We start from the raw sequence: 13,655 nt of genomic DNA, 5'->3' as shown, positions 1-13,655 counted from the left end.
CATATCCTGCTGCCTAAAAAGCAAGGACTCACTGGAAAATATTAAGGTTAGAACTGAAATATTTTTGAACAGAGATCTACTTAATTTGGGATAACTTAAGCCAAAACAATGATAGCAATCAGACCTTCCCAGCTGAAATGAATCCAAGACAATGCTGAGATACACAATAGATATAGAAAGAATTTTATTGAAGTAAAAAAAAAGAGCAAAGTGTGAAAAACAATTAGGTTCTTATTTAAAAGATCAATGTATTTTTTGTATGATTTTGTTGGTTATATTTTTTTTTGTTTTTTATACAACAGTGAATTAATCTGAAAGTTGGCATATTAGTGCAGCTCCTTTGGCAATCCAATAATCCTGTGGTTGATTTGACGGCAATTGAACAGCAAACACAAAATTGGTTGAATGACCTAACGAAACAAAACAAATCTTACGTTAAAAAATATTTCATTCAGTTAGTTTACACACACATTCATATATATATATAGGAATTAGCTGTCTTTATATATATAAAGGAATTAGCTGTCTTTGGTTGCTATTTCTAAATTTTCAGTGTGGTGAAGCAACTTGTTGCTAAACCCTTAATTATATTTAATTATATATATATATATATATTATATATAATATATATATATATATATATATGTGTGTATATATATATATATATATGTATATATATATATAATTATATATATATATATATATATGTATATATAATATATATATATATATATATATATATATATATATATATATATATATTTCATTCAGTTAGTTTACATATATATATAATATATATATATATATATATATATATATATAGATCAATAAATGGTAGGGTTGTGTTGACCGCATGTGGAGAAATGATAAGCAAGGAAAAATTGTAGAAATGCAGAATGCTAAATGAAAGAAAATTTTAATGTAAATGGGTGTATGGAAAAAGTTTAAACTCATACATATATGTAAACTAACTGAATGAAATATATATATATATAATATATATATATTATATATATATATATATATATATACATATATATATACATATATATATACATATATTATATATATATAATATATATATATATAATTAAATATAAGTAAGGGTTTAGCAACAAGTTGCTTCACCACACTGAAAATTTAGAAATACAGCTAATTCCTTTTCACAATAGATATGACACCACTGATAACAATATTTGTAACTCACCTAAGCAAAAGATTTCGTTATTTTTTCTTCTTTATTATTCTAATAAATTATATTTAATTATATATAAAAAGAACTTTTTGTAAAAGTTTCTACTAATAATGGTTTTTTTCCATACCGAAACTACTTGGTAAAATTTATTAATTATTAAATTAATAATTCTTTACCCTATATTTGTAATGAATCTATATATATATATCACCATCATCATTTAACATCCATTTTGTCAGGAGCTGGCCAACTGAAGAGCTGCCAGGGCTCCCTGTCTGTTTTGGCATGGTTTCTACGGCTGGATGCCCTTTCTGATGCCAACAACTTTACAGAATGTGCTGGGTGCTTTTTATGTGCTATGTTTGAGCTGCATTTTCATCTTGGGGGAAGAGATGAAAGTTTGCAGGTGCTAAATCTAGCAAATATGGTGGATGTGGAAGTACTGTTTTGGGTGAGAAACTCACAAGTGGGGACAGCTCAGTGACAGGGTGCATTGTCATCATTAAGAGTCCAATTCTTCATGGTCAACAGGTCTCTTTTACTTGTTTCAATCATTTGACTGTGGCCATGCTGGAGCACCACCTTTAGTCAAACAAATCGACCCCAGGACTTAATCTTTGTGAGCCTAGTACTTATTCTATAGGTCTCTTTTGCCGGACTGCTAAGTTATGGAGACATAAACAAACCAGCATCGGTTGTCAAGCGATGTTAAGGGTACAAACACAAACACACAAACATGTACACACACATACATATATACATATACATATATACGACAGGCTTCTTTCAGTTTCCGTCTACCAAATCCACTCACAAGGCTTTGGTCAGCCTGAGGCTATAGTAGAAGACACTTGCTCAAGGTGCCATGCAGTGGGACTGAACCCGGAACCATGTGGTTGGTAAACAAGCTACTTACAACACAGCCACTCCTGGTCACTTTTGCCAAATGCCCTCCCCCAAATGCTTCAAAACATCATAGTAGAACACTTGATTGACAGTCTGGCTGAGGGAGATGAATTTTCAATGCAAAATACCACATTTCCAGGGAGTGATGCTCATGACAGGCCTTCCAGATCACTCATCATCTTCCACTTTTGAAGCACCCATGTCATTGAAAACATTGCATATGACCCATTGCCACATTGCTTGTGAAGTAAAGACAGTGATGTTATTCGGCACTGCTAGCTATCACTGTGCACGCACCCATGTGCTGCCATCTGCTGGCACACTACAGAACTAGTCCAGGAACTTTATGATACCACCTCGTAATATTTAATTATGAAAATATAATAGGAACTTTTTTAAACATCGAATGGCTAGGAGGGTCCATCCAAGTGAGAGACCCCCTTCGGTCATGAATGACCATGGGATTGCACCTAAAAAGTTACCCTCCCAGGCACAAGTCTGGGCAAGGTTGTTTATAGAAGACCTGCAGTCACCCATGCATACCGGCCTCCCCTCTCCATGCCACCAGTGTTATCCAAGAGAAAGGCAAACACCGATACAGCTTGGCACCAGTGATGTCACAACTCATTTCTACAGCTGAGTGAGCAACCAAGTAAAATACAAGTAAAAGAGGCCCGTAGATGAAAAATGTCAAGAAGCACTGCGTTAGAGATTGAAATTCTCTCTCTCTCTCTCTCTCTCCTCTCTCTCTCTCTCTCTCTCTCTCTCTCTCTCTCTCTCTCTCTCTCTCGTTCTCTTTCTTTCTCTCTCTTTCTCTTTCTCTTTCTTTCTCTCTCTCTCTCTCTGTAAAATATAATAAAAGGAGAAACTAATAAAAGACTAATAAAAGACTAATAAAACACATGGTAACCACAAATGAAAATAATTACAAAAAATCATAGCCACACATACAGGCATGCCCTTTCAGGTGCTGGTGCCACTTAAAAAGCACCCATGACAATACTGCATTAATGCACCCATGCCGTTGCCTCATTAATGCACCAATATCAGAGCTGCATAGATGCACCTGTGCTTGTGGCATGTAAAAAGCACCCAGCACATTATAAAGTGGTTGGCATTAGGAAGGGCATCATCCATAAAAATCATGCCAGCCAGCTCTATGTCAAATCATCCAATCCATGCTAGCATGGAAAGGGGACATTAAACAATGATGATGATGATGATAATGATAATGATAATGGTGATGAAGGCGGTGAGCTGGCAGAAATGTTAGCACGCTGGGCAAGATGCTTAGCGATATTCCTTGGCCGTTACGTTCTTAGTTCAAATTCCGCTGAAGTCGACTTTCAGGGTCGATAAAATAAGTACCAGTTGTGCACTGGGGTCGATGTAAGCGACTCAATTCCTTTGTGTGTCCTTGTTTGTCCACTCTATGTTTAGCCCCTTGTGGTTAGTAAAGAAATAGGTATTTCCTCGGTCGTTACGTTCTGAGTTCAAATTCTGCCAAGGTCGACTTTGCCTTTCATCCTTTCGGGTCGTTACGTTCTTAGTTCAAATTCCGCTGAAGTCGACTTTCAGGGTCGATAAAATAAGTACCAGTTGCGCACTGGGGTCGATGTAATCGACTCAATTCCTTTGTCTGTCCTTGTTTGTCCCCTCTATGTTTAGCACCCTGTGGGCAATCAAGAATAAGATAAAGGTGATGATTTCAGAGATAAAAGAAAGGTTGTAACATTATATCATGGTCATACATTGACAGAGCGGCTATTCAAGTATGATTGTTACCAGCGTCGCCTTTACTGGCACTTATGCCTGTGCTAGTAGGGTGCCAAGAACACCATCCGAGTGTGGTCGTTGTGATCGTTGCCAGAACAGCCAACTGGCTTCCGTACCCGTGGCACGTAAAAGGGCACCATTCGAGTGTGATCATTACCAACGTTGCTTCACTGGCACCTGTGTCGACGGCACGTGTAAAAAGATTTGAGCAAGGTCATTACCAGTACCGCCTGACTGGCTCCTCTGCAGGTGGCATGTAAAAAGCACCCACTACACTCTCAGAGTGGTTGGCGTTAGGAAGGGCATCCAGCTGTAGAACTCCGCCAGATCAAGACTGGAGCCTGGTGCAGCCATCTGGTTGCTAGCCCTCAATCAAAACCATTAAATGATGATGATGATGATATGCATTAAGAAGAATTATCAACAAATATTTTAGACTCACCTGTTGTGGATAGCACTCCTGCACGTTGAGCAGTTTTATACAATGGACTGGTATAGTCTGACTCTAAAATTTCAACATTAGGCGAAGGCTCCAGGTGCATCATTGGTAATGAAGCAGTCATTTCACCTGGCTTGGAATCTGCTAACATCATGCTATTAATGTCCCAACCAAATCCATCCATGAAGAGTCCATGCACCAAAACACCATCTTTTATTTTCCCAATCTGTATGAAACAGCAAAAGAGAGCAATGAGACACAACTTGCACAAACTGGTTATCTTTTGTCATATATCTTTTGCCTTTAACTTGTTTCAGTCATTAGTCATTAGACAACAGCCATGCTGGGACACTGCCTTGAGAAATTTTAGTCAAATGCATCAATCTGAGTACGTATTCTTTTTAAGCTTGGCATTTATTGTATCAGTGTCTTTTGCTGAACTGCTAAGTTATGGGGATGTAAACACACTAACACCAGTTGTCAAGCAGTAGTAGGGGACAAACACTGACCCAAAGACACAGACGCACACTTATGTGCACATGCATGCACACACTTACACACACACACACACATATACGCACACACACACACACACACGGCAGACTTCTTTCAGCTTCTATCTACCAAATCTGCTCACAAGGCTTTGGTCAGACCAAAGCTATAGCAGAAGACACTAGCCCAAGGTGCCATGCAGTGGGACTGAACCTAGAACCATGTGGTTGGGAAGCAAACTTCTTCCCACACAGCCATACCTGGGTAATTTCTTTAAAATAACACGACACAAGCAATACAGAAATTCCTTTCTTTTGTTTTGAAAGCTACCATCAAAAGTAATATGTAACTAAAAGCAAAGAAGCCTTGTTCAACCTGCTAGAAATTGCAGCCAAACCTTCCTCAAATCCATGTTTACAGCATTTTGGAAATAGACACACGGATATTCAGATTGTGGCTGAATAAAAATAATGATCGTAAATACTAAGTAAATGTAAAGTTACCTTTTTGAGTCATACCGAATCATAAAGGCTGGTTTCCTGATTTCATGGCGTATATATTCCCCACCTGGATGGGATGCCAGTCCTTCGCGGAATTACTCATTTTTGACAGCTGAGTGGACTGGAGCAACATGAAATAAAGTGTTTTGCTCATGAACACAACATATCACCCAGTCCAAGAATCTAAACCACACCACCTGACTGGCCCTCTACCGCCTGACTGGCCCTCGTGCCAGCGGCATGTAAAAGCATGCACTGCACTCTTGGAGTGGTTGGCATTAGAAAGGGCATTCAGCAGTAGAAACTCTGCCAGCTCAGATTGGAGTCTGGTGCAGCCATCTGGTTCGCCAGACCTCAGTCAAATCATCCAACCCATGCTAGCACGGAAAGCAGACATTAAACGATGAGGAATGATAAATCTTACAACCATGAGTTCAAAACCCTAACCACTAAGCCATACGCCTCCACATGGTAAAGGCTGGGGTGCCTTTGACTGTAGGTCTGCTCAATCAGAATGGATGCACAGTTAAATGATGAAGGAAGCCACTATGAGATTATCAAAATTCTTTGTAATAGAGAATCAAATCTACCTGGAAGCACACACTACTATCTTCAAAGGAAGGAGTGGTTACAGCATCAGACTCACAAACATGAGGCAGTGAGTTTGACTCCTGGACCAGTCTGTGTCCTTGAGCGAGACACTTTATTTCACTTTGCTCCAGTTCACTCGGCTGTAGAAACGAGTTGCGATGTCACTGGTGCCAATCTGTATTGGCCTTTGCCTTTCCCTTGGATAACACTGGCGGCATGTAGAGGGGAGGCTGATATGTATGTTTGGACTTGTGACTCGGAGGGTAACGTTCATGATTGAAGGAGTCATAAATATATTTTGTCTGACCCTAAAAAAAGAGGGTCATGGCTGAAACACACAAAACCATTCCCTTCTATGATCACAACTGATATTGGGTTATGCAAAAATACCAACCAACTTTCAAAATTAGATAAAACTACTACTACTACTACTACTACTACTACTACTACTACAACTACAACTACTACTACAACTACTACTACAATTACTACCACTATAACTACTACTACTACTACTACTACTACTACAACTACTACTACTACAACAACTACTACTACTACAACTATTACTACTACTGCAACTACAACTATTACTACTACTACTACTACTACTACTATCTAAGATGTAGATGCCACCTCAACCATCTAAAGATGTAGCTACCACTTCTACTATCTAAAATTTTATGTAGCTACCACCACTACCATCGAAAACTAGATGTAGTAGTCATCACAACCACCCAAAGATGTATCCTCCACCACAACTATCTAAAGATGTAGCTACTACCACTTCTACCATCTAATTTAGATGTTGCTGCTATGACCACCATCTAAAACTATATGTAGCTACCACCACTACCACTACCTAAAATTAAATGTAACTACCACCACCACCACCACTACCATTTAATATTAGATATAGCTACCATCACCACTACCGCCTAATTCATACGTAGCTACCATTGCTATCATCCATATTTGGATGGAGCTCTTCTGAATGTTAATTACTGAAAGTTTAAGTGAGAGTTAGCCATGCTTTAAATTTGGCAAAGTTAATCATGTGTCATCTCTTCTGTGAAGTCAAATGTTTCTAAGCTCAAATTTCCATTTCTTTCCACTCCTATGTATTCCTAAATATAGCCACAACGGCCAAATATTTTAATGCCAAGACGGTCTTATTTATTTATCTATTTATTTACTTTTCTGTTCTGTTACCCATAGCAAATTTAGCACATGTGCATACACACACATGCATACATACACACACTCACACATACACCTATACATCCATCACACACACACACACACACACTAACACGTGCGTGCGCATGCACACACACACATATATGAAAGTTTACTCTTTTAACCCATTTTATTCTTTTGTTTCAGCCATTTGACTGCAGCCATACTGGAGCACCACCTTTAGTCGAACAAATCGACCCAAAGACTTAATATTTGTAAACCTAGTCTTTATTCTATCAGCTTCTTTTGCCGAACTGCTAAGTTACAGGGATGTAAATACACCAGCATCGGTTGTCAGGCGATGGTAGGAGGACAAACGCAGACACACACACACACACACACACAAACATATATATACGATGGGTTTCTTTCAGTTTCCGTCTACCAAATCCACTCACAAGGCTTTGGTCAGCTTAAGGCTATAGTAGAAGACATTAACCCAAGGTGCCACACAATAGGACTGAACCTGGAACCATGTGGTTGGGAAGCAAGCTTCTTACCACACAGACACACACACATATATATACGATGGGTTTCTTTCAGTTTCCGTCTACCAAATCCACTCACAAGGCTTTGGTTGGCTTGAGGCTATAGTAGAAGACACTTGCCCAAGGTGCCATGCAGTGGGACTGAACCCAGAACCATGTGGTTGGGAAGCAAGCTTCTTACCACACAGCCACTTCTGTTGAAATACAGTTTTTGTTTCAGTTAAGTTTGAAAATAATAAAGAATTTTTTAAAATATCATTATTATAAAATCTAGACAGGTTTTAATTAAGATCACTTTTAACCCTTTAGCATTTAAACCAACCATATTTGGCTCAAATATTTTAACTGTTTTATGTCCAAACTGGTCAGATTTGGCCTCTCTTACCTTCACTACAATATCATAGTAAAATGAAACAATCACATTGCCAAACTAGCAAAGCTACAAAATCCTCGTGATCACTGTGACCGAACAGGCTATCAGATGTTGTGACACATCGCTGGTCACAATATGCTTCCCATTGTTTTAGTCTTCAAATGACGCCACCCTGCTGGCTAAGCGAGCAGGCCAACAGAAGAAAGAGTGAAAGAAAGTTGTGGTGAAAGAGTACAGCAGGGATCGCCACCACCCCCTGTCGGAGCCTCGTGGAGCTTTAGGTGTTTTCACTCAATAAACACTCACAACGCCCGGTCTGGGAATCGAAACCGCGATCCTTCAACCACGAGTCCGCTGCCCTAACCACTGGGCCATTGCACCTCCACTTCAAAACAATGTGAATAGATAAGCATTACATTTGACAGAGAAAGCGTGTGGTTTAGTGGTTAGGGTGTTTGGCTCATGATCATAAGGTCATGAGTTCAGTTCCTGGTGATGCATTGTTTCCTTGAGCAAGACACTTTATTTCATGTTGCTCCATTCCACTCAGCCAGCAAGAATGAGTAGTACCTGTATTTCAAAGGGCCAGCCTTGTCATACTATGTGTCATGCTGAATCTCCCTGAGAACTATATGAAGTGTACATGTCTGTGGAGTGCTCAGCCACATGCATATTAATTTCATGAACAGGCTGTCCCATTGATTGGATCAGCTGGAACCCACATCGTCGTAACCGTCAGAGTGTCAGTAGTACGTTTGACAAAGTAATTTGGATGCTAACAGGTTAAACAGAGTTTGTATCATAGACTCAGGGTTGATTTCAAGCTGGTTGGTGTCAAAAGGGTTAAAGTCTTGGAATTTTCTTGAGAAAACATAAAGAGTGTAACACATAGCTTGTAATATAATCATCAAGGTCAAAGCAGTTAGCTGGAAGAATAATTAGTTGGCACAGGCATAGCTATGTAAGAAGCTTGCTTCCCAACCACAGGGTTCCAGGTTCAGTCCCACTGTGTAGTACCTTGGGTGAGTGTCTTCTACAATAGCCTTGGGTCAACCAAAGGCTTGTGAGTGGATTTGTCAGATGGAAACTGAAAGAAACCTGTTGTGTGTGTGTGTATATATATATATATATATATATATATATATACATGTATGTGTGTGTCTTTGTGTCTGTGTTTGTACCCCCACCATCACTTGGTAACTGATGTTGGTGTTTACGACCCCGTAACTTAGTGGTTCAGCAAAAGGGACTGATAGAATAAATACCAGGATTACAAAGAACAAGTCCTGGAGTTGATTTCTTCGACTAAAAAACCCTTAAAGGTGATGTCTTAGCATGGCCACAATCAAATGATTGAAAGAAGCAAAAGAGTGCAAGGCAAAAACGTTTAGTGGCATTTCAGCTGTCTATATGTTTTGAGTATAAATTCCACTCAGGTTGACTTTGTTTTCATCCTTTTGGGGTCAATAAATTAAGTACCAGTTGAACAATGGGGGATCAACGTAATTGACGTACCCCTTCCCCCAGAATTGTAGGCCTTGTGCCAAAATTCAGAATCAGTATACTCATAAAGATCATTTTTCAGAATTTCAAACATTTTAAGAATAATTTTGAACTTTTTCTATCACCATCCCTCAGATCATTACAGTTCAATATGAAAGTTATTGGAAATGAATGTAATACATAACAAGTTGGAAGAATTAATAGTTTGAAAGTCAGATAATGTTCCATTTCTATCTAGACAAACTCCTAGAAGTTCTTTTGTTTGGTTCCACCGGGAAGAGACAAAAGTTCCTAGCAAGTTACTTATCTTGATTAACAGAACTTATTACTTTCTTTCATAGGGCTTCAAGACTGTCCTATATTCTATGAGAAATCCAACACCAGTAACCAGCAAGTGAAAATAGATATAACATCATTCCTATGAGATCTTATCTGTTTACGAAATAACATGCAGATTTACAGAGTTAATAAAGAACTGGAATTGAATTTGTATGTCTCTCCTTCGAGAATTTCAATCTCAAGTAGATTTCTCTATACAGGAGAATATTTTGGAAAACCTAGAAACTATTCCATAATTAGTAGATGAATCGTTGATATCGTTGGTGACTAGGTCGGTTGCTGGTAAACACAGTAGGTAAAATAAGCTAAACAGGGGTTTGACTATTTTGAAAGCTAAAGATGTCTCATGATAAAACAATAATGAATAAGCCATTCAGAGAAAATGTTGAAATAAATAATAAGATTAGAGGATGTACTAAAGAAAAAGAAGAGAGCAAGAGGTAGCTGTCTAACTGTTAAGAAGTCTTACTTATTCAGCTGCTTTCTGATGGTGTAGCAATTAGATATTAAAAATGAATAAAATAATTATTATATTATCATCATCATCATCATCATCATCATCATCATCATTATTATTATTATTATTATTATTATTATTATTATTGAGAGAGAGAGAGCAGTGCATGCCATCAAAGCGACACTGGGGTAAAATATACAAAGCCCAGTATACCCATCATGACTACCCATCTGATAAGGGTACACCAGGCACATGCATCACAACCATATGTGCGCAACATGGTGATCTCATGTCAAAATAAACAGTACATGACCTTGCAGGTTGGGCCCAGTTAGAATTTTCTTCTGGTCGAGTAGCCCATCCCATTCAAAAGGTCCCTGAATAAGGGTTGTTTAAGGATGTTGACCGAACCACCCATGTTTCCAAAGGAGAATTATCCAAACCTCTAAGAATTCCTTTCAACACATAACTATGATGCTCCCCCACTACTTCTGCTCATGATCAGAGATGCACATATCGTCAGCCACTAAGGGATATGCTCAACTGGTTATGGGCAAACAACTGACAAGCAAATCTGTGGTAGTGAGCAGAATATTTGCTGTAGCCCATCTTTTATACCAAGACAAAACAATGTACATGATAACACTTCCATTCAGTTAAGATCAGAGTCACCTTGAAAAATTTTCTGAGGCAAGTACTCCATTAGAGTGGTATAATTGGAGATTCGTATTCCACAACGACATATTGTGCTTCAGGGAGCTTGAAATCACAGGGGAAATTTTGAAGATGTCCAGCGATCTCAAGATCCATGGATGCGGTATACTGTCGATGGCCTTTTTATAGTCAATCCATGCGGAGCTGAGATTTCTGCGCTTGTTGTGACAGTTCTCAAGGATCATACGATTAATTAGCAGTTGATCTTTGCATCTGTATGAGCCTCGGCGGCACCCTTTTTGTTCAATGGGGAAAATATCGTTCTTCTCCATGAATGCATTTTCAGTATTAATAGTGCAACTATTAAAGTGAAAGTATCTGACATTGCAATAGAGAGATGATGTTTCACTTTTGACAGGTAATACTGAAATAGTTTAAGAGATAAGAGATTACTCTAGGCTCGCATTAAGCAAGAAGTTGACCCTAAGTAAGGCATGTGTAAAATTTTAATGAAATCGGTTGGGTAGTTCTTGAGTTTTAGGGATTCACACAGACAGACAGATACACACACACACATACACACACACACACACACACACACACACACACACACACACACGCACAAACACACACACACACAAACACACACACACATTCTCATCTTTATATATATATATAATACTGCAAATCATTTTCTTTGACACTTAAATGGATTCTGCTAGCTTCCGCTGTTATAGCCTTGAACCAACCAAAGCCTTGTGAGTAGTTCTGATAGACAGAATCTGAAGGAAGCCCACCATGTGTGTAATTATGTAAATATGTATGTGCGATGGTTACCACCATGATACAAATAACATTGTTTTCAGTCTTCCATGGGAAAGCTTGTCTAAATATTTCCTTGCTTAGAAACTGTTAAGGGTTGACAAACAGGATGTCATCTACTTGTAGAAAATCTGTCTCAACAAAATCTGTCTGACCCATGCAAGGTTGGAAAGTGAACATTAAATGGTGATGATGAGGAGGAAGAGGGTGATCTTTAATTATTAACATAACAAAAAATAGACAACACCTGTGACTTACTTCCTTATCAATGTCTAGTTCTTCTCCAAATGTCATCGTTGTGAGAGCTTGGATGTAATCTTTTTGATGACGATATTGTGGTAATATAGTAAAGTTAAAATTAAGTCGGTCGATAGCTAGATTGTATTTACGTGCGTAGTTCTGTAAAACTCCAGTTAGAAAACCTAAAGTAGAAAAAAACATTCTGTTGATTGCCTTGATTATAAATGTTAATTAAAATTTATAGCCAATCAGAACATTACTAAACGGTATAGGCTTTTAGAAAATGTTACTGTGCTTCCAATTAGAATGTGTAGATGAGTGCGTGCATGTGTGTGCATGTGTGTGTGAATGTGTGTGTGTGTGTGTGTGTGTGTGTGTGTGTGTGTGTGTGTGTGTGTGTGTGTGTGTGTGTGTGTGTGTGTGTGTGTGAATTTAATACATAACTGAAAGAGTTTCTAATAGTGTAATGTTTTATGATACTTTAACTAGATTACTTGAAGATACAAATATGCCTAGTTAAAAATATCATAAAAGCATGAAACTATTGGAGTACTTTTTTGGCTGATTTTACCTCTATTGGATTTTAAAACTACACACACATCATTAAAACAGGAAAACGTAATTTTACATACAAGTTCATAGATCAATTGTATTCAATATTTGTTGCATTATGATAAACACCACCAAATATGTAATTGCATAATTGTGATGCATAAACTTCAATTAAATCAAGACAGATCATATGTGTGTGTGAGTGTGTATGTATGTATTATATGTTTATCCAGTAATATTAGACAGTTCATGTACAAAAGAGCAGTTTTTCTATGATCACATTGGAGTGGCCAATTCTGAAAGGTAGCACATTTTGTTGCTAAATGTATTTTTTTAAAAGTTGTATATTAGTTGATTGACGTACAGACTGGAAGCTAGTTTTGTCTTGCCTGTGGGTGGATGAATGTCAGGGGCAGAGTTCATTGCTATCATCATTAAGTTAGTAATCTTTTACCACTACCATTTGTCCATTTGTCCTTGATGTTTCTAATGTACATGTTTACAGCTTTGACATTACATTGACAGGCTGCAACAATTGTGAAATGCATATTTATCACTCTTCAGGTCACTTCTAAGGTGATATCATTTTGTCTAGCTCTGAAGTATATTGTGTTTTTCAACACAGTACATCATTAAAGGGATTTTTTCCTGAACAAACACCACAGCTTCTGGCTTTTTAAATATGCATGTATGAGGGGGTATCCAAAAGAAACCGAAATTTTGTAATATCTATATATTGTGTATGTATGTGCAATGTGTGTGTGTATATGTTTTCCCAGATGAAAATCACAGCTTCCAGATTTTCAATAACACATATGTTAAGAATGTTGTATTAATAAAAAAATTTCTTTTTTGTTTTTTATTCAAAAACCAACAATTATTAAATGTAGAAATACAGACAATGTCAACTTCAAAAGGAGTATCTTTGCATATTTCCTTGAGCTGTAAACTTTTGATGAGATTATAGAAAAACTGCCATGATATATAATATATTCAGGAATTTTAAATGGAGAGCAAAACAAGCCCCTTTAAGTCTGGTCACAATTTCTTCCAACAAAAAAGAATTAGAGAGAAGGGGAGAATCAATAC

At 37.7% G+C, this 13,655-nt stretch overlaps 1 protein-coding gene across 1 annotated transcript in view; it reads right to left on the bottom strand.

Annotated features, from left to right (window-relative positions):
• Positions 1–287: 287 nt before the first annotated feature.
• Positions 288–13,655, bottom strand: part of LOC115219341 (dynein heavy chain 6, axonemal-like) — a 349,247-nt gene continuing 335,879 nt past the window's right edge. Inside the window, exons 79-81 of the mRNA XM_036509002.1 lie at positions 12,033–12,196; positions 4,320–4,542; positions 288–410 (exon numbers count right to left, since the gene is read on the bottom strand). Coding sequence (XP_036364895.1) covers positions 307–410; positions 4,320–4,542; positions 12,033–12,196 — 491 coding nt within the window. The 3' untranslated portion in view covers positions 288–306. The remainder of the gene's footprint in view (positions 411–4,319; positions 4,543–12,032; positions 12,197–13,655) is intronic.

This window comes from Octopus sinensis, linkage group LG14 (assembly GCF_006345805.1).
Source record: "Octopus sinensis linkage group LG14, ASM634580v1, whole genome shotgun sequence".
In the NCBI taxonomy this organism is placed as follows: Eukaryota; Metazoa; Mollusca; class Cephalopoda; order Octopoda; family Octopodidae; genus Octopus; species Octopus sinensis.
This window is presented reverse-complemented; position numbering and strand designations above follow the sequence as displayed.